The sequence below is a fragment of the Vicia villosa genome, linkage group LG5 (assembly GCF_029867415.1).
Source record: "Vicia villosa cultivar HV-30 ecotype Madison, WI linkage group LG5, Vvil1.0, whole genome shotgun sequence".
NCBI lineage: Eukaryota > Viridiplantae > Streptophyta > Magnoliopsida > Fabales > Fabaceae > Vicia > Vicia villosa.
In genome coordinates this window covers 168,029,854-168,050,914 of record NC_081184.1, presented here as the reverse complement: position 1 = coordinate 168,050,914, position 21,061 = coordinate 168,029,854, and the positions used below count along the sequence as shown (strand labels likewise).

Sequence of the window (21,061 nt, the reverse complement as noted above, 5' to 3'; positions counted from 1 at the left end):
AATGTCTGAATGTCGTGGCTAAATTAAAGATGGTATTTAATGAGTGCACAATGGTTCGAAACATCTTTGGGCATTGCTTAAAGACTAAGACTGCCCTAGCCCTACTCATCTTTTCAACCTGACGAAAGCAGAACCCGATCCAACGTATTTATTGGCGCTCTATTGGAGTGGAACCAAGTAAGCATTCTGCCCAACAGAGCTAAATTCATCAACCCCATCGCTTCGATGAAATTCTCAAATTTAAGAAACTCAACCAAATTAGACACTTGAATCCTCTGAAACACTTTCAAATCAAACTAATAAGCGAAGTCATTCAGGGAACAATCGTCCTTCTTTCTCGACAAAAAAAAATTTATTATGCATTTTTTATTTAATTCAAACTAGTGCATGCCAAATCGAAACCAAACCTAAACGGAACTTCTTTCCCTGACCAAGACCCAGAAAAATCTCCACAACCTTTAAGATCGAGCACAAAAGAGGACTTGTTTAGAAATTTCTTTCAAGTTTGTTCATACTCAAATCCTCTTACAATTAAAGTGATTGCAAGACTATCAACAACTCAACAATTATCAAAATAATTTTTAAAATTTTTTTACGAATCAATCGCTCAACCAATATGTTTAACAATTTAATAATGAAAATTTAAATGCAATATATATATATATATATATATATATATATATATATAGAGAGAGAGAGAGAGAGAGAGAGAGAGAGAGAGAGAGAGAGAGAGAGAGAGAGAGAGAGAGAGAGAGAGAGAGAGAGAGAGAGAGAGAGAGAGAGAGAGAGAGAGAGAGAGAGAGAATTGAAGCAACTAAAATCTACAAACCCTAAGTTTGTTGTTGACCCTTGAAATGTATTTCTCCTTGATCTTTACTCGATCAAGTCCTCCAACAATACCGCTACTCCTTTGCAAGAACCTCCCGTTTTTTAAATCCTTTCAATCTATCAAATCCAATTTGCGTAATCGTGTCCAAAACCTTCAAATCACCAAGATCATGAAGGAAAACCCAACTCGGTTTTCTTATTATCATAACCCCCACAATGATCTTGGAGGATAAACACTCGATTTTTTCGGATGAAACCCCCTTTGATTCTCGACCCAACCTTAGGTTACAAACAACCTAAACTGAACATTATCTACCGAGTCTAGATGGCACCCAAACAATGAATGATTATGTTTACTTTGTTTGTGTGTATGCATAGATGCAAGATTGAAGATGAAGAGCAATCAAGTATGTGTTTTTAGTTTCATAAAGTTGAAAATGATGCATGTATGAAGTATATATAGGTGTGAGACTTTTAGGCAAAAAGAAAACTTATTTTTGAAGGTTGCTTCAGTATATGTCGGCACATGTAAATCACGCGTCAACACATGTAAGCTCACAGGTCGACACATGTAATGTCACAGGCCGACACAGGAAAAAAAGAAACTTTTTGTCTTTAAAACAACAAAACATGTTTCGACATGAAACACGTATGTGTCGACACATAGATGGTTTTCTGCAACATGCGTCGACATGAAATGATGTATGAGCCGACACGAAGAATGTTTATATCATCTTGATTTTTTTCATTGAAGGAGAAGATTGAGCTATCAATATATCAGAAAAGCAGCAAAGCTCTCAATTTTATCAAGCCTGCTGCAAGGTCTTTATCTACTAAATTTTATTAGTTTGCTGTATTTTATTCACGAAGTGTGTGGTGGTTTTTGTTTGTTAGAAAGTAGTTGTTCTTTCTACAGATGTTTTCAAATAGAAAAGATTGTCTTTCTATTCATTGGAAAAATTCCTTTGAATCGAGGTGATTCAAAGTCCACCATAGTTGTTGGTGTTAATGTAAAAAAAGGAGGTGGTTCGCTTCTTTGTTGTTGTTAGAAGATTGTAGGAGATGTCTTGGTGCAAAACTTGAACAAAGATCTAACAATTTTTTAAATCTCTAACGAGGTGTGAGGGGAGTGGATGTACCATTGATTGGATAGGGGAATTAGTATAATTCTCTGTGTCTTTTATTTCACTGCATTTTACTTTTCTGTTTATTATTCATTCATCTTTTCATTAATTCTAGAAAAATACAAGAAACCATAAATGTACATAAAATATCTAAAAAGATCATTTAACCTAATTCACCTACTCTTAGATTGCACTTAATACTTATAGATTATGGTTGTCATTGATAAGCTCATAAGACATTATGATCTGAAGAGAATCACTTAGGTCTTTTAGGGTGTAGTTTATAAATTTAGGAAGCATTTTTTAGGTTTTCACCACAACTTTCCGGCCCACTGGACCTCCTAATCTGGTTCGAGGGTCAATTCTTACATCAAGTAGTTCCAGCCCCTACCTAATCGTTGTTGCGGGGGATCGAACTGTAGTTCTTCCTACCAAGTTTAGCGTCAATCACCACTAGACCAACTAGCGATTGGTAATTTAATTTGACTTCTACAGTGAACAGTGAAATTAAGGCTTATTTAGAAATCTAAGGAAAACAAAAATAAGAAAATGAAATAAAATTCTGAAATTGCATATCCATTAATGATATACGTAACACTTTAAATATCAAGTTAACCTTAATGGATCTAAAATCTACTGGAGCAAGCTTACTTAGAGGAATTCAAATAACAATCATAAAGAAAAGTCAAATTAAAAAATTTATTCAAAGATGCAATCCTTCAATCAAAAAGGTTTTTAGACAGTTCTCTGGAGCCTATCTGGCTAGCTAACATCCACTCACTCAATTAGCCCTCATCCAATAATTGGAACACACCCAAAGATACCACTTAGAAAAAATAGTCAAACTTTTAAACACCTTTTACTTTTAAAGACAAGGTGATTTTTCTAGCTTGTGATATTGATAGGGGCGTTACTTTTTGCACCCTTAGTGGTGCTCACGCACCCTAATGAAAAATAAAAAATGCCCCTAGAATTCGGATAATTCCAGACGCACCATATTTCACACCCCATCCTTTCGTAAGTGAGTCACACCCTCATTTTGTCAAACACCAATACAGAGATGCATCTTCATAAATTTTACGGAAATATACCTCTGGATAGGGGTTGAGTCAAATACACGCCAGACCTTCCCTCTTTCTCATTTTCAACAAAATCATTTCTCAAGCTTCTATAATACCCCCAAGTGGTTTATCAATACAAGTAATATTTCTACTTCATTCAATCCAAGCGGCTTATCAATTACTTCTCAAGTGCTTCAACTTCAATCCAAGTATTTCAACTTCAACAACACATTTGGTAAGTTTTTCAATCCAAGTGCATTTTTTTTCTCTACATGCATTACAAAATAGGAACATTAGAATGTGTTAGAAACATTACTATATAGGAAGTTAAACTAATTATTAGGTAGTTTATTGAGCCATGTGTTTTTTGCCATTTTGGTTTTCCCTGCGTTTTTGTCATTTTTGTGTTTTTGTTTCTTGAAACTACGGAAGTGCACTTTCATTATTTTCTTCTTAATTGATTTTCTAGAAATACAGAAGTCCACGTCCGTATTTTGTCTGCATTGTTTGATTTTGATGTCTTTCATCTAGGTTTAATTTTTCTGCTATGTCTGGTTTGTTTGGTTAATTATAGGTAACATGGATGATAACCAAGAATGGGTGAGGCACAATATGGTGTCCTATCAAGCATCTTTTCGAAAGGAGAGAGCACAACCCTCGCAACCACCTATTAGCACTAGATCATTTGATGTGAAAGCTTCAAATTCTGGGGTTCAGCTGTCTCTGGTTCCGTCTTCCTTAAAGCATATGTCACCTGCTGTTGCCCCTGAAGCCTCGCCATTCCAAGTTGATGCACCTGCTGTCGATGTCTTTCTTGAGGAATTTAGAGGACCCCCCCTATGACACTTCATTAATTCCTCTGTATGCAAATTATGCGGCTAGGCACGTGTGGGACGGAGATGTAAAATTTATCAGTATTTATTCTTTGAAACACATGTGTTATAATATTTGAATTTTTGACAATGATGTATTTTTTAGCAGTACCGTGATGCTTGAAAATGCATTAACCATGGTGGGAAGATTGTGAGGCAGCGGCAACCTATGGAGCAGTGATTTCATGATGCCATGCAACTTTTTGAGCTGTGAGATTTATGCATGACGGATTCTACTATTCTTTACCATGGTATGCAGTCAGCTTTCGTTGACATATGGCACTATGAGATGTCATCATTTCATTTTCCACATGGTGAGATGTCCATCATATTTGATGATGTGTCATCCTTGTTACATCTTTCTATTAGGGGAAATTTATTAGATTACATATTGACGAGACCTAAAGCACTAGAGATGATGGTGACCTATTTTGGAGCCGACTCATAGGAAACCCTAAAGGTGTTGGAAGACACCAGAGGGTATCATACTAGATTTTCATTTCTAGAGAACTTGTATATATACCACTTGGTTGCGGTAGTGGGGGACGATGGTGATGATGCTTAGGTTATGCATCATAGAGCATGTGCATTGGGGTCATACCTCATGTATCTAGTTGGCACATCCATATTTATGGAAAAAGTGCTTATTATGTCTATGTGTTTTACTGTAGATACTTTGTTGACTTCTAATGAATTCATGAGTACAATTGGGAGCCGTTTGTTTGGTTTACCTGCACTAGAAATTGGTTGAAGGTTGTCTTTGGAAGACCAGACAGATGATAGCAAGTTGCACGTTGTTTATGGTAATATATTTGCACATTTACTAATACTGTACCATTTTCATAACATTTGTGATACGCTCTTACTGATATTTCATCTGTACCATTTTTAGGCATGGATCCTCTAGCACTTTCCATGCTTTTATGGCTGGTCATATGTTGAAAACTACTTTGAGGATCAGTCACATGCTTGCGCATTTGTCCAACTCAGAGGGAATCAGGTGACCGAGCCCTTCAAAGTGTTTCTTGACCGTACTACAACAAATGATATAGGTTACACAATGTATGATGATCACCGACAAACACTCCCTTAAATAATAAATCCTTCTTCTCTAAATGGTTGGATTATGGGTCACGCCTGATGTATCCACATTTTCTTGAGCGAATCATGCGCCAGTTCAGATATATATAGGTTGTTCCAAGATACCCATATGTATCTGTTATTCCCACTATGATCCACGGAGATGTAGATATGATGTCTGATGATTTATATAATCATCTAGCACTAGATGACACACAAAGTGTGACAGCTCCTCACCAATGGAGTAATGCATTTGACTACATCCAATGGTATTTTAGAGCGCTACATTCTTACATCACACCAAATGCTCACAGAGATCCACCTAGGCCAACTCATTAAGAGATATTAGAGGATGAGCATATTAGAACATATCATGTCGTTGATGTGTTACCTGCATGTAATCACATATAGGCAATTGCATGAGCGGTATATATATATATATATATATATATATATATATATATATATATATATATATATATATATATATATATATAGGCAATTTGTTATTAATTAAATCATACACTGATGTAATAAGATTAAAATGTCATAGAATTAGAATCAATCCAGAATTCATAATATTATCAAATTGACAAATTACAAACCATAATATTATCCATAATCCCTAATACAAATACTATCAAATACTACTGGGTATATTTGACCCTTTTGTTCCTTCTCTGCCTCCTTTACTGGAATGTCGTTCGCACCATAGATTAAAGACATCTATAGTGAATGTCGCAGAAGTGCCTTCTAGTGTATGATTTAATTAATAACAAATTTATTATGATAGTATACTTATTATAAATGGCATATTATAGTAGGGTATTTCTTTAAAAAAAGTCAAATTTTATTGCCTACAGGGTTATTATGGAAATATACTTCCGTAATTTTTACAGAGATGCATCTCGAACTAAATCATGACAAAATGAGAGTGTGACTCACTTACGGATGAATGTGGTGTATATGAGGTGCATACAGAAATATACTTCTGAAATATTAAAGGTTTATTTTAAATTTTTATAGAATGACTCTTTACCACTGAGGGTGGGAAGAGCAACCCTTCAATTGAGATACATGTCACACCTTGAGTTATTACTAGGCCCAATTACTCTAGTGTCTATGTCACTAACTTGAAGTCCAAGGTTTATTACTAGGCCCAATTACTCTGGTGACTATGTCACTAACTTGAAGTCTAAGGTTCACTGTTGAAAAGAATATTTATAATTGTATTATTGCATTTAGCTATTATTTGTTGTGATTATGCGTTGTATTTAAATGTATGGGAATTTCTTATTCGACCCTATAGGGTGAAAAACACCCTATAGAATTCTGAAAATGCCCTCGCGAAAATCGAAAATGCATTTTTGGTACGCACCATTCACAATACAATACAATTCCAATTCCAAAAGTCTATCCACCCTATTTTAAAGAGAAAACAAAACCGAGAATGTATTTCCAATACCCACCCTTCACAATATAATACAATTCCAAAAGTCTATCCATCTTATTTTAAAAAGAAAATAAAATGCCCCGTTAAAATCGAAAATATATTTTTTAGAAAATTGATTTTTATTAATTCTTGATGCGTCCTAAAAATATATTTCCAATTTTTAGAAGCATTTTTTAAATTTCACGTAATACATAAGAAAATCATAAATCATAGGGTAGGTTAAGAAATTTTATTCATTGGATAGCCCATCACTATTTTTGAAAGAATTTTTCTTGTGGGCTTTGACAATTATGGTACTAGAACTAAACCTGTTTATGGCATCTCTTGTGACTTTGTTGGCTGTTTCCTTCCATACACATACTTACATTGTTTTGTCTATTGTAAAAGTATATTTTTCTCCATTTTCTGGATGCATATCGATGTAGAACGTGACTCAATGTTCTTGTGCCGTCGATGTAGAACGTGACTTCATAACTCTTTTCGTGAATTATATCTATTTAACCAATAAATTGAGCGGCGTGTCTTTACACCGTTAATTTTCTTTAAACAAATGGGGTGTTGAAAGAAAACTCTTGCAACACTCTAAATAGCTTTATAAAAACAAAATAATAATAAAAAAAGACAAAAAAAGATAATCAACTAGAATTATAGATAGTCTAATAATGCAAAGTGGTTAAAAGAAACCGAAACAAATACCATTAAGAAATAATCCCCAACATATTCTTGCAAAACTGATTTGTAGGATCATGATTGCTTTTAATTATAAACACATATTCAGATTATATATTATCCGATATCAGACGCTTAACATACTTTCTCACGCCGAGAACGAGATATTTGGAGCATAAAAATAAATAATAGGTGATTCCATAGTGAAAACGTAATAGTTGTTAGATCATCAAATCTTAAACCAAACTTTGATATCATGTTAAAAAATATGGTCTAAGTCTAACTCGTCTATACAAAAGCGGTTTGTAGGGTGAGTCTCCCAACTTATAAATACATGTTTAGATCATATTTTATTCTACGTGAGACTCTTAAAACCAACCATCAACACAAATCAATTCACGTACCAACAATCCATTGTGAAAAATCACATTAAGCATAAGCAATACATTAAAGTCAAACAAACTTAGACGATCCATGCTAACTTATATATTTGAAAAGATTTGAACTTCCTAAAAATAATCCATACTTTATTTGAATTATAAAATTTAATTATATTAAATATTTCCTATTTTTTATTATTTGTAATCTTCATGGAATTTTTATTTTTCTTTATGTTATAATTTCAAAATTCAATAGAACAACCAAAGTTGTGGGGACTCATACAAGGTATTTAGGCCTGCCGGTAGTGTTTGGTAGATCGAAGAAAGAGGTTTTCTCTTTGGTTGTTGAGAAAGTGAGGAAAAAAGTCAAGGGGTGGAAGGAGAGTTTTCTATCCAAGGCTGGGAAGGAGGTTCTTATAAAGGTTGTGGCGCAAGCAATTCCGACATACATCATGAGTTGTTATAAATTTCCGGATAGCTGTTGTGATGAGATAGAGGCAACGTTGGCTAGATTTTGGTGGGGGTCAAAAGACAGGGAGCGGAAAATTCAGTGGATGGCGCGGTCAAAAAGTGAAGGAGGGATGTGATTTCGAGGATTCTGGGACTTTAATACCAGTCTTCTTAGCAAACAGTTTTAGAGACTTTTGAATGGAGACATGTCTCTTATGGAGAGATTTTTCAAAGGTAGATGTTATTCTAGAAGATCTATTGCTGAGGCAGGTTTGGGTTTCAAGCCAAGCTATGCTTGGAGGAGTATCCTTAGCTCTAAAGATGTTGTGCTCAAAGGTTCTAGGTGGCGTATCGGAAACGGTGAACAGATGAAAATTTGGTCTGATAATTGGATCCCTTCTCTCCCGGGTTTTAAACCTCTGAACCCTATTGTCCCGATTGTTCCGGGTGCTTTGGCCAGTTCCCTAATTGATGGTGATTTGGGTTGCTGGAAGCTGCACACGCTTAAAGAGTCATTTGGTGATGGTGATGTCTCTCATATCGCTTCTATTCCTCTTTCAAAAGAGTTGCTGGATGATAAACTAATATGGAATGCGGAGAAAAATAGGGAGTTTTCGGCCAAGACCTCGTATCATCTGTTGGGGGCTGCTAGGAGATTCAATATGCCTGGCCCTTCTACTAGCGTTGACGATGGTTTTTGGAAGCTGTTGTGGAAGGCGCCTATTGTCAACAAAGTCAAAGAATTCTTGTGGAGGTTAGTGAAAAATATTCTGCCTCTAAGGAGTAATGTGTGTAAGAAAGGTATTGTATTAGATCCCTCGTGCCCTCTGTGTTATTGTGATGCTGAATCTTCTTCCCACTTATTTCTTCATTATGATTTTACTAAGAGAATGTTCTTTTCACCTCCTTTGGGTGTGAGGATACCGGATGTAGACGAGGTCATGGACTGGTTGTTGCTGATTTTTCGCAACAAGGATGTCAAATTGTGTCAGGTGGTTTGTATGGGGCTTTGGAAGGTGTGGAAAGCTAGGAACTCTGTGGTGTTTGACAAGGGTGTTCCTTGCTATATGTTGTTTGCTAAAGATGTGTGGCTTTCCTCCATTGAAGAAGATAGTAGCATGCTGGTTTCTACGGATCGAGTGGTGCCCTCGAAGGTGGAAGTGTCGTGTGGGAATTCCTGGATTATCCAAACTGACGTGGGATGCTTTGATGGTGGCATTGTCTCTCTTGGTTGTGTCATAAGGTCAGCAAATGCAGAAGTTCTACTGGAGACCACTCAGAGGCTCACAAGTTTTGTCACACCGGGCACGGCGGAAGCTCTTGGAATTCGGTGGGGGCTGCAGCTAGCAGATGACCTCAAGCTCGACAAAGTGGTGCTCCAGTCGGATGCGCTAGGTGTGGTCGACTATGTTAATGGCGTGATTTCAGTGCCAGACTTGGATCCTATTGTTATGGACTGTCGTTCTTTACGTAGTTTTCTTATTTCATCTACTGTTATGTTTATAGGAAGGGATGTCAATACTGATGCTCATAGTTTGGTGGGCATTGGAAAGTCGGTTGACTCTCGTACTTGGTTAGGTGCTATCCCTTGTGGCGAGAAGTCTCCTGTAATTTCGGCTAATTTGGCTTTCTATTAATATATCTATGTTTTTCTATCAATATATATATATATATATATATATATATATATATATATATATATATTATTTTGATATGCATAAATTAAAAAGTAACAATAAAACAGATAAAAAAATTAAAGTTAAATATAATTCTTTTACGAGACTTTTACTTTTTTTTTATAAAAATATAATAAATATATAATTTTCTCTTACACATATATAATTTTTTCATATTTTTACTATTTAATTAATATTTAAATACACTTATTATATTTTTATTCAAAAATAATATAAACCACATGTAATAAATTTAAGAAATTCAAGAAATTGTATGTAAGTATTTTCATAATAAAAAAAAAAACAATTTGTTAAGCACGAGAAAACTAAGAATTTGGCGCCACCTGTTTGAGTTTCATTTATTCACCATTCCTTTTTCCACCGAAAAAATTATTTTTAAAAATCTCTGCTAGAAAACGAAAGCAACCGTGAATTTTGCGAACCTTGATTCGGGTTCAGCAATCTTCACCAAACGTTTACTATAAATACACCATTTCCCTCTAAACCACTCGTTAAACCTTCGAACCCGATTCATTCACGCATTTTCTTCCACCATTTCAATTCCATACAAACTCCATTATCTCTTTCTCTTCCTCTTGCTGCCATTACTGACCATAGTAATGGGTTCTTCTCCGAATTCAAAGCCTAAAATCATCAGAGGCTCCGCCGGTTACGTTCTCGAAGATGTTCCTCATTTGTCCGATTACATTCCTGAATTACCAGTACGTCGTCGTAACAATTCATTTTCCAATTCTTCTCTTTATGCTTTTATCATGCGACCTGTTAAACCATGCTTCTTCTCTACCTAGCTTTTTTTTTTTTCTATCATCATTGTATTCAACTCAGAAACAAAAATTTAATAATAATAGTTTATTGTATATTTAATTTTTATTCCTATTCTTGTGCTTCGCAGATTTATTCTAATCCATTGCAAGATAATCCTGCTTATTCAGTCGTCAAGTAAGCTTTTTCATATATGCTTTTATTTTCTTCTTCTTACTATTTCTTTTTTGTTATAATTTCATTTGGCTTCATTTATAATTTAATTTAATTTAGTTTTGATTTTGTTCTGCCAGGCAATATTTCGTGCACGTTGATGATAGTGTTCCTGAAAAGGTTATATTTTCTTTTATTTTGCGGTAAATTTTCGGTTATCTGTTGTAATAATCTTTAATGCCGTATATATGGAGAATTTTGGTTGTGATGTAAATGAAGTGCTAGAATAATAATCATATTAATACAATTCATATAACGCATGGTGTGAAAATCAAAGTTATAAGTTATAACAATAGCGTCGATGTTATACCATCTTAATGTCATAAGATAGAACCTGTATTCGTTTATAATGTATTAATGAACGCGGTGAAGTAAAGTTTGTTGGGTGAAAAAGGTGCTCGTATTTAGTGTTTGATCGATCGTACCTCGAACATGATTATCTCCAATGAAAGCAAAATGTTCCTGGCTGAGCAAAAGTCTCACATTGCCCGGAATCTAGTCCCCATACAACTCTAAGTTCGACCGGAACACAATCTATTATTAACAACAACAAAAATTGTATTGATGAAATGTTATTATGACAGACAAGAGGTAACAACTTGGTGTGGTTTAGATGTGTGTCTGTCCCGGCTGTGGATTTGCCACTGCCTTACGAGAGAGAGAAGCTAGAGTAAAATTTCAATTCTGATGTGGTACCATACACTAGCTAAGTTCAATTGACACTAGGGACCTCAAAAAGATCTTAAAACAATACAAGTTAAAAAGTGATTTACAATTTTCTGATGGAGGATTTACTGGAAAACTAGACACAATTACTTTAATTCATGTAATTTATTTTCCTCTTTGTTTAACAGATTATTGCTAACAAAGATAGTCCAAGAGGGATACATTTTCGGCGTGCAGGACCTCGTCAAAAGGTATGTTTCCACGCGTGTGAGAATTTACCGGTTTAGGTTCCTTCTTGCGTTTATTTAATCATTACAGTAAAAAAATTGGATACTCAGGTGTATTTCGAATCAGATGAAGTTCAGGCTGCCATCGTGACATGTGGAGGTTTATGTCCTGGTCTCAATACCGTTATTAGGGAGTTAGTATGTGGTCTCTACCATATGTACGGCGTCAAGAAAGTATTAGGAATCAGTGTAAGTGATCTTCCCAAAATAATTTTATCCTCATGTTTGGATTTCATGCAATCATGAACATAAAAATGAACATAAAAAAATAATGCAATAATTACAAATGAAAAATTTTCCAAATATTGCTTTTCTGTTAGTTTATTAGTCTCTAAACATAAAAAGGTGCTGTAATATGCAGGGAGGATATAAGGGTTTCTATGCTCACAATACAATCCCTTTAACTCCTAAAACTGTAAATGATATACATAAGCGTGGAGGAACTATCCTCGGTTCTTCACGAGGTGGACATGACACAACAAAGATAGTTGACAGTATTCAAGATAGGGGAATCAACCAGGTCTGTCTTTCCTTCTATTTATCGGAACGTATAATATTGCGTTCTTAACTATGAAGTATATCAGACTTATAATTTGGTCGAATTCAGGTTTATATAATAGGAGGAGATGGAACTCAGAGAGGTGCATACAGAATTTTTGAGGTATGTATATAACAATTAGTATTAAGCTGTTAGGATTAAGAATATAAATGAATTTTCCATAAACGTTCATTATTCATTTATCGACACAGGAAATTAAAAAGCGTGGCCTCAAAGTTGCAGTTGTAGGAATTCCAAAAACCATAGATAATGACATTCCGGTAAATCTTTATTTTCTCCCCTCATCCTATTATTCCAACTCAAGTAGTTTGAATCTGGTTATTGCTTACTACAGTTAGCATGGTTAACTTGTAGATGGTTTTCTGTTGTCTCTGGCTTAATAGGTTATTGACAAGTCCTTCGGCTTTGACACAGCTGTTGAGGAAGCTCAGCGTGCTATAAATGCAGCACATGTTGAAGCTGAGAGTGTTGAAAACGGCATAGGTGTTGTCAAGTTGATGGGCCGGTACAGTGGTATGTTTCCTGATTGCTTCTAATGCCTCCACTTATCATCTTCCTTGCTAATTTTGGATGCACGGTGCAGGATTTATTGCAATGTATGCGACCCTTGCAAGTCGGGACGTGGACCTGTGCTTAATTCCGGAGACACCCTTTTACCTTGAAGGTCCGGGTGGACTTTATGAGTTTGCGGAGAGAAGACTAAAAGAAAACGGCCACATGGTTATTGTGATTGCTGAAGGTGCAGGACAGGAACTTGTCACAGAGAGTATCCAAGCCATGCACAAGCAGGATGCTTCTGGAAACAAACTTCTTCAAGATGTTGGGCTATGGATATCCCAGAAAATGAAGGTGTTGATTATTTCTTCTTGTTTGTTTGTGTTGGTTATCTCAATGTGATCTTTAAAATCTATTATTCCCATAATTTATTTCTATAATACAGATTGAAATTTGACATGTTTGCATCCTTACATTACATCCATGTCCATTTAGGCTATGATTACTGACTAATCTGTTTATAAATGCTTTTTCTACCGCTTATATTAACCAGTTTGAATCTTTGATATTGCAGGATCATTTTGCTAAACAGAAGACAATGGGCATAACTCTCAAATATATAGGTTCGTAAAAATGAAAACTAAACTTTTTTATTTACGCGTGTGTATGCGGGCGCACGTATAAGTACAAATATATGTGTATTGAAATAAACAATATCCGAAATATCAAGTATCACCCTTTCTTTTCCCAATTGACAGATCCTACCTATATGATTCGAGCTGTTCCAAGCAATGCTTCTGACAACGTATACTGCACACTTCTCGGTCAAAGTGCCGTTCATGGAGCAATGGCAGGTTACTCTGGTTTTACTAGTGGGCTTGTGCATGGAAGACAAGCTTATATACCTTTTAATGTGAGTTCGCGATATTAGTTAATTCCGCTTCTGCATACTACATGAGAATTATTTGTTAAAACATGATAAGATGAGATAGCAAGTAATTATAAGTAGGATAAGGATATTGTATAACTATATTTTGATCTATGTAGCACCGACACCTCTAAAAAAAGATGTGTCTGTATCAGTATCCGTTTCGAGTTTCTGGTGTTTGTGCTTCATAGATTTTGACCGCAAGGTCTTTTAGTCTTGTTTAACTCTCTGAGATATTGGTTGCTGTGTAATGCAGAGAATCACGGAAGGACAGAACACGGTAGTGATAACAGATCGAATGTGGGCTAGGCTTTTATCTTCAACAAATCAACCGAGTTTTTTGATTGCTAAGACTGCTATTGAAGAGAATAAGAAAGAAGAGGAAGAGTCATTTAATCTGTAGGATCAGCATTGTTCATAGAACCAACCATTTTGCTAACAGTATTTATCACTATGTCTGTACATGTTATTACCACCATTTTAGCCGCTAACTTGTGTTGTAAGTTGCAACTGTAACTTGTAAATTATGTATACATGATTAGTTATTTTTTGCCTTTTCACACCCATAAGATCGATGCATGTGGAAAGCTCAACCTTGCATGAGCAAGGTGTATTCTTCTGTTATGTTTTGTTCCATATGCAAATCATTTGAATTTGAAAGAGTTTTTGTTTCAATTTCTTATCCATGACTCAGCTAGTGGTTGATTTAACTTCCAAGTATATAACTTGGTCAATGTAGATGTTAGGAAAATGAAAGACACAAATGTGGAAAAAGATGGAATTGTTTGAACTTGGAAAATTTCTTCAGTCAAGAAGATATTTAAAGTATTGATTAGTTAGGTGAACCTAAATTCGCCACAAGTCAAACTTATGCTTCCAGCTTGTTTATAAACGTGTTGATGGTTTCAATTTTCATGATTAGTTTGGAAAATAAGCTACTTCTAGAAATTAGAAAACGTGTAAAACTCAGTCAATCGAAGGGTCTGTTTTTCCTAATTTTTTTCTGTTTTCAAATTCAAAAAGTTTTTCACTATCAGCCTATCATAATTAACAAAATCATTTGTGATTTTTGAAGTGACGTGATAATAGAAGTCAAAATATTCTAATGATCCGACTATCATGATAAGGATTGATTGATCGTGTGAATTTCCTTTTACTATACAAATTAAATATCTTCGATGATATATATATATATATATATATATATATATATATATATATATATATATATATATATATATACCGACCGTGTAAAACAGTTTACACTGTCGGTAAAATTATAACCGTTAATTTTTATAAAAATTTGACTTTTTTTTTTAAAATCACATATAAAGTATTTCTTTTAAATGATTGTGATGCACTGACCATGTAAAATATTTTACACCGACAGTGCACTACCGTCAAAACATCTTCCTCCTAGTCATAAATTAACTAAAGATTTAATCGCACATAAAATTAAAGGTCTTTTGCCACAGTTGAACCTTCTTCACACCGTACGTCTAATATGTGTTGGACTCATAAACCATTTCTACCACACGACGAGCTTTTGGGAAGAATAATGTCCCCTCCTCCTGCCACAAAGAAAGTTGTAGAGAACATGGTGGCGGGCATGGAAGGAGGTGATTTATACATGTGTTTAGCCTCTAATATCTTCATTGTATCTCTATTATAAGGGTCACTCCAAATGACCCGTAACACTCTCACAACCAATTTAAAGTGTCCATCTATAATCTTACGAATGCATTTCCTAATGTTATAGCTCATCTTTTTATCTTCCTCTTTAATGTGGTCTCTTCCACGACTAATCATCTTATCTTGTCTAGAGTTGTCCAACACACTATGAACTTGCTTGGAGAGACTGTCTACCTCTCTCCTTGTAACCAAGTAACCCAGAATGTGAAGTTACATGAACTTCTGTACAGACCTGTGATCTTGCTCATTCAGAGGTTTGACCAACTGTAAAGTGTAACGATGGAAAAGTAACAACCAAACCCAAACACATACAAATCTCAGCTGATTGACCATTTTATGAAGGGTCTTTTTCAATACTTGAGAGAAAGCAAGACAATAAATATAAGGTATACTCTTCATAGTGAAGTTAGGTGATGTGGGGGCTCTTTCTAACAACTTGCGTCCAAAACCAGCCCCTCATTTGCATCAAAGTTATCAGAGATTGTCTACCTACAATGTTCCTTTCCCTGTTGTATGATCAACAATTGAACCTTCAAAATGAACAATATAGCCTCATATTTGAGTAAAAATCATTGAACAATATAAAATTATATATATTCTCTACACAACAAATGACTTCTGATTGAAGAATCTCAACAAAGAGTTTGTGGACATCCATGAAAGAGAATTTCCCCATAGTTGTATTGAATTTAACTTGCATCATGTAGAAAGGAAAAGCCCCCTCCCTGCTGCAGCAAACACAGTGGAACAGAACACTGTTGAGGTTGAGGCCAATAAATGTTGCATTGCAATATTTGTGCCCATACCAAGAAGAATTAGGAACGTTTGTTTTAAGCAAATAATCAATACAATACAATCAAGGATGAAAGAAAAAATAAAAATGAAATACAAACTTTAGTATTTTATTCATAGAGAAAACTGAGATTAACTGATGTAGTTTATATTCACTTGATTGTACACATACAGTAGCAACATTGACAGCTAATAGTAATAATAACATAGAAATACATGAACTCTTGTTTTGTCTCACTTAAGATGATTTATCCATCAGCTGAATGGGAGTCAGAATATTTGCTTTGCTAGTCTCCACAATACAACCATTCATCACCATTTCCTCCAACATAAAATGTACCTTTTCTAAATGAAACATGATATCTAGTTCACACTGCAAATTTAAGCAAACAATGAAACATGATATCAGTGTTTGGTTGAAGATAACTTTGGGAGATTGAAGGATGAAAATAATAGACATTGCAGAAGAATATGGGGAGACAAATTATTTTAATTTTGACATACACAATCTACAGACTCTAATCACAGCAAGACTTACCACGTTGCCAAAATGTCGATCCATGGTTTCAACTAAGAGATGGATAAATTCCAAAATAGCAAGCTCATTCTGCAAAGTTATCCACAAAGAGTTGAATGACCAGTCTATTAGAAGCTGAAGTTGAAATTATATCATATTTATCTACAATAACAGTGATACACGAACGGGAAATTTTACTGAAGCTGAAGTGTTTAACAAACAAGATTATTAACTTCAGATTTATCATTTTACAACCGAAAAACCTCTAGATTCCTATCTGTTTCTTTGGACAAAATAATGTTAGGCAGATCGCATTTGCCACTGGTGACAGGAAGATCAAAGCAATCTGCTTGTTTCAAATTAATAAACGCCATTGTGTGAAACCATTGGAATTTGAATGAGAAATATAGAAGAGAAAAAAATGAATTACCTCGCCATCGTCAACTCCAACCAGGAAAAACAAAGATGCATAGCGCCTATATACAATTTTGTAATTGCGATGCTCAACAAATGAACACTGTCCATGACAAAAATTCATCAGTAAAATCAATTATGATGAACAAAAACATCAAACAATAATAAGACAACTCTATCCTGTAAATTTCTGGGATAAACTAGCAACATGTTAATATGCGTAAGAAAAGGTTAAAAAGTTTCATATTATAGATAGGAAGGACTTAGACAAAACATATTAATCATTAACCTGTTAGGACTTAACCACCTGCAAAAAGCCCAATCCAAAAGACTAGTCTATTAGGTGGGAGAGTCTTAAAGCTTATGTGCCACATGAGCACTTTTATCGAATAAATGTGAGACTCCTAACCTAATCCCATATCTTAGACCATGGTGTATCAATATGAATGACATAAAGTTGAATGAACTCAAATAGTTTACGTGTGTGTGTGTGCGCGAGTTGGTTTTTGGAGGATTATCGAAAAACCATCCAAAATCCCACAAGCAAACACACCCTAAAGTAACAAAGTGGGATGCATTCTATTGCATATTCTTAGAATTTGGGTTGGGTCTAACTCATCTTTGTAAGGTGGGAATTGCCCCAGCTTATAAAAACAACACATGCCATATCTCTAAGTAATTTTGGACTAAATTCATCCCTTCAAAGCCAACAAAATGAAAGTGTCAGAAGCTGCAATGAAGGCAAGTCAAATGCCGCAATTTAGGCGACTAGGGGAGGACCCCAATAAAAGTGGACTGCAATGAAAGCGGAAATTCCAACACATATAATACCTTACTAACTTTTTTCTCTTTCCAATTTCGGGTGTGGAAAGAAATCAGCTAATCTCTCTAATCTATAGTAAACATATTCAAATAGAATAAAAATTTAAAATTTATTTTTCAGATCTTTCCGTCCTAGAATGTTTGATTTATAGTTGGTAACACCCAAAGAGAACACTAAAAAAAAACCTTCCTTTGATTTCCATTATAGTCTAATTTGTAAACAGTTTATCATCAATTTTAAGTTGAAATGGAAGCAAAAAGAAGGTTTTTTTTGCAAACCCAGTTGTCAAATGAAATTGATTCAAGCTTATGCTAGCGATCTTCAATCCAAACATACCCAAAAGCTAGGGTTGAATAATAAACTAGTATAACAAGGTAAATTTCCATCGCATTCGATTCAATGATATTCAAACAACATCAAGTTGATGTGAACACTTATAATCTAATATACCCAAAACCTAATCTAAGGCTATGTTTGGATTGACGGAATCGGATGGAGCGGAGCGGAATGGAATAAAATGATATTCCATTGTTTGGATAATTTAAAAACGGATGGAGCGGAGCGGAAATGAGTGGTATGGATTCCATTCCATTCCATCACTTACCACCATATTCCTTCCCCTCCAATTTGGGCGGAATGAACAATTTGTCTTATTCCGTTCTAAAATTTCCAAACAATGAAATGATATTTTCGTTCCGCTCCGTTCCATTCCGCTCCATCCCACTCCGTTCCGCTCCATTCCGCTCCGTTCATTTCTTGATATCCAAACATAGCCTAAAATTGCAAGATCTGATGAAATAGAATGAAAGGAATAGAACTTTGCGAACCTGGTGTTCGTTACGGGCGAGGCATTTGCGAACGATTTCGCCTTCAAGGGTTCGTCTTTCTTCAACAGTGAGATACTCGTAGTACTGAGCAAGACGAGTTTGACCTTGTTTGTTCACCATTAACACGAATCGGATCCCCATTTTGTTCTTCTGCAACAAATTCACAGACACCTAAGAAAGAGGAGAGGGGATGAATTTATTTTGGGATATTATGATTTATGAATATTTTTCGGATCAAAATATGATAAAGTATATGTTTGATTTTGCAGCAAACAAAATTGATTTGGTTTTAAGTGAATTGATTTTATTTAAAAATAATGTGAAGTTAAAATGGTTTATAATTAGATAAATTTTTATTTTAGTAATCATGTTTAAACTCAAAATAATAAATTATATTTTTAAATGAAAGGCTTAATTACTCTTTTAGCCATGTAAGTTAATTTATTGTTTCAATGTAGTTCTACAAATTTAAAACATTTCATTAGCGTCCTTCAATCAGTCTCCGTTAGGCAATTAAATTCATTATGTCAAGTTCCATTGAAAAAATGTTAAAAAAAAAAACTTATGTGGCATTTAGTAAACTGATGTGTCATTTTGTGATGCTTATTGTCACATTTTCTTTTATTTTTGCATATAGTGATGTGTTACAAATAGTAAATTCATTACTTCAAGCATTCTCCTCATTTCCATCGTTTGTCCAAGAAACCCTAGCAGATGCGAAGAAACCCTCAGGCTGAAGACGAAGATTGTTTCCAGCATCTCATTTCCAGGCTAAGGTACGTGGGTCATCTCTCCATTTCGTTTTCATAGTTGTCGTTATAACATTGCTGTTTACTCCGTAGTCTCACCTATTCCTTATTCGTTATGATTAGGTCATGAGTGATCAGTTTGATTGTGTTGTACATCGCGGGGGTGTGTTTAGAGAGTTTAATAGGCTAGGTTATGATGGGTTAGAGGAGATTTGGGGGGTTGACCCCGATTATTGGAGTTATTTTGAGGTTATGAATGGGTTAAAAGAACTAGGGTATCCAAAAGTAGATAGCTTGTGGTATTATGATATAATGGATGATAATGAGTTAGTGATGTTGAAAGACGACGCATGAACAACTAGAATGAGAGTAATTGCACTGATTAATGGGAATGTGCATCTATATGTAATGCATCCAGCGGAAGCAGTAACTGAATTGATTAATGGGAATGTGGATGAATTGAATAATGCTGCTATAGTAGGAACTTTTGATGAGTTGGGGACCATTGAAGACTTGAATAATCTTGGTGACAAATTTGATGAAGGAGGGCCCACTGGTGTAGAAGAATCAGCCAACCAAGAAGATCCTTTAGGGGAATTTAATGTATTTATTCCACCTGAGTGTAGGCACTTATATAGCAATTTAAAGAAGAAGTTTCCTGGTGTCAAATTAAAGGAGTTGATGTGGAAGGCTGCATATGCTAGTCATCCAAATGCTTGGGAAAAAATTATGAGACAAATTAAAGATGAAAATCCAGATGCCTTTAAACACATTTGGAAGATCCCACCCAGGTTCTAGAGTAAATCAATATTTAAAAGTGGTCCAAAGTGTGACACTTTGGTGAATAACATGTCTGAAGCATTTAACTATGTCTTCGTAACTACAAGAGCCAAGCCCGTTGTGAATATGCTTGAAGAGATTAGGGTGTACCTGATGATGAGGTGGGAGTCTAACAGGAAAAGGATTGCCAAATATACTGATACTATTCTGCCAAATATGATAAAGCAGTTGGTAAAACAATCTCAGCTGACTAACTATTGGATGGTTAGGTAATATTCTTTCTTTGAGGTTAGGCACATGAAGTAGATTAACTCTGATACTATACTGATACTATTATGTCTTTTATTCCTTTATTTGTAACAGGCGTGCAGGTGAAGTAGACTATGAGGTTAAGCACATAACAATCATAGAAGAAAAGTATTTTGTTAATCTGTCAAAGCATGAGTGTTTATGTAGAATGTGGATGCTGATTGGGTTACCTTGTTGTCATGCATATGCATGTTTGAAGGATCAACGTTTAGAAGTAGATGACTTTGTTCCTGAGTATTGCAAAAAAGAGTGCTATGAGGTATGCTACTCTTGTCAATGGAGCCACTCTTTGGACCAAGACACATGATGTTGACTTGCAACCACCTCCTATAAAAAGGCAACCTGGTAGCCCAAAAAGAAAAGGAACAAGGAGGTTGGGGAACAAGTTAGAAGTGCAACACAACTTAAAAGGGAAAAGTGTGGTATCAAGTATAGTAGGTGCTATAAGGATGTCCACAACAAGGCCACTTGCAAGTTCTCACCAGCTAATGTTTCTACTGGACCATCAACCCAAGCACCAACAACTGCTACATCAAGCCAACAAGCTGTGGCTACTACTCCATCAAGCCAACAACCAACTGTGGACACTACTCCATCAAGCCAAGAGCCAGCTATTTCTACTACACCAAGTGGA

At 35.1% G+C, this 21,061-nt stretch overlaps 3 protein-coding genes across 3 annotated transcripts; 2 read left to right on the top strand and 1 right to left on the bottom strand.

Annotated features, from left to right (window-relative positions):
- Positions 1 to 8,123: 8,123 nt before the first annotated feature.
- On the top strand, positions 8,124 to 9,554 carry LOC131605971 (uncharacterized). Its single transcript, XM_058878257.1, has one exon. It carries the CDS (start codon positions 8,124 to 8,126, stop codon positions 9,552 to 9,554), a length of 1,431 nt encoding a protein of 476 aa, XP_058734240.1.
- Positions 9,555 to 10,051: 497 nt separating this feature from the next.
- On the top strand, positions 10,052 to 14,069 carry LOC131608146 (ATP-dependent 6-phosphofructokinase 3-like). The gene is made up of 13 exons (XM_058880078.1): positions 10,052 to 10,315; positions 10,507 to 10,553; positions 10,670 to 10,709; positions 11,444 to 11,506; positions 11,594 to 11,731; positions 11,904 to 12,062; positions 12,150 to 12,203; positions 12,293 to 12,361; positions 12,485 to 12,614; positions 12,685 to 12,950; positions 13,171 to 13,219; positions 13,355 to 13,509; positions 13,781 to 14,069. Exons 1-13 carry the CDS (start codon positions 10,214 to 10,216, stop codon positions 13,925 to 13,927), a joined length of 1,419 nt encoding a protein of 472 aa, XP_058736061.1. The 5' UTR covers positions 10,052 to 10,213; the 3' UTR covers positions 13,928 to 14,069.
- A 2,028-nt stretch (positions 14,070 to 16,097) lies between these two features.
- Positions 16,098 to 18,869, bottom strand: LOC131603799 (AP-4 complex subunit sigma). The gene is made up of 4 exons (XM_058876233.1): positions 18,590 to 18,869; positions 16,956 to 17,042; positions 16,547 to 16,615; positions 16,098 to 16,381 (listed from the first exon to the last, which is right to left on the bottom strand). Exons 1-4 carry the CDS (start codon positions 18,728 to 18,730, stop codon positions 16,247 to 16,249), a joined length of 432 nt encoding a protein of 143 aa, XP_058732216.1. The 5' UTR covers positions 18,731 to 18,869; the 3' UTR covers positions 16,098 to 16,246.
- Between the last annotated feature and the right edge of the window lie 2,192 nt (positions 18,870 to 21,061).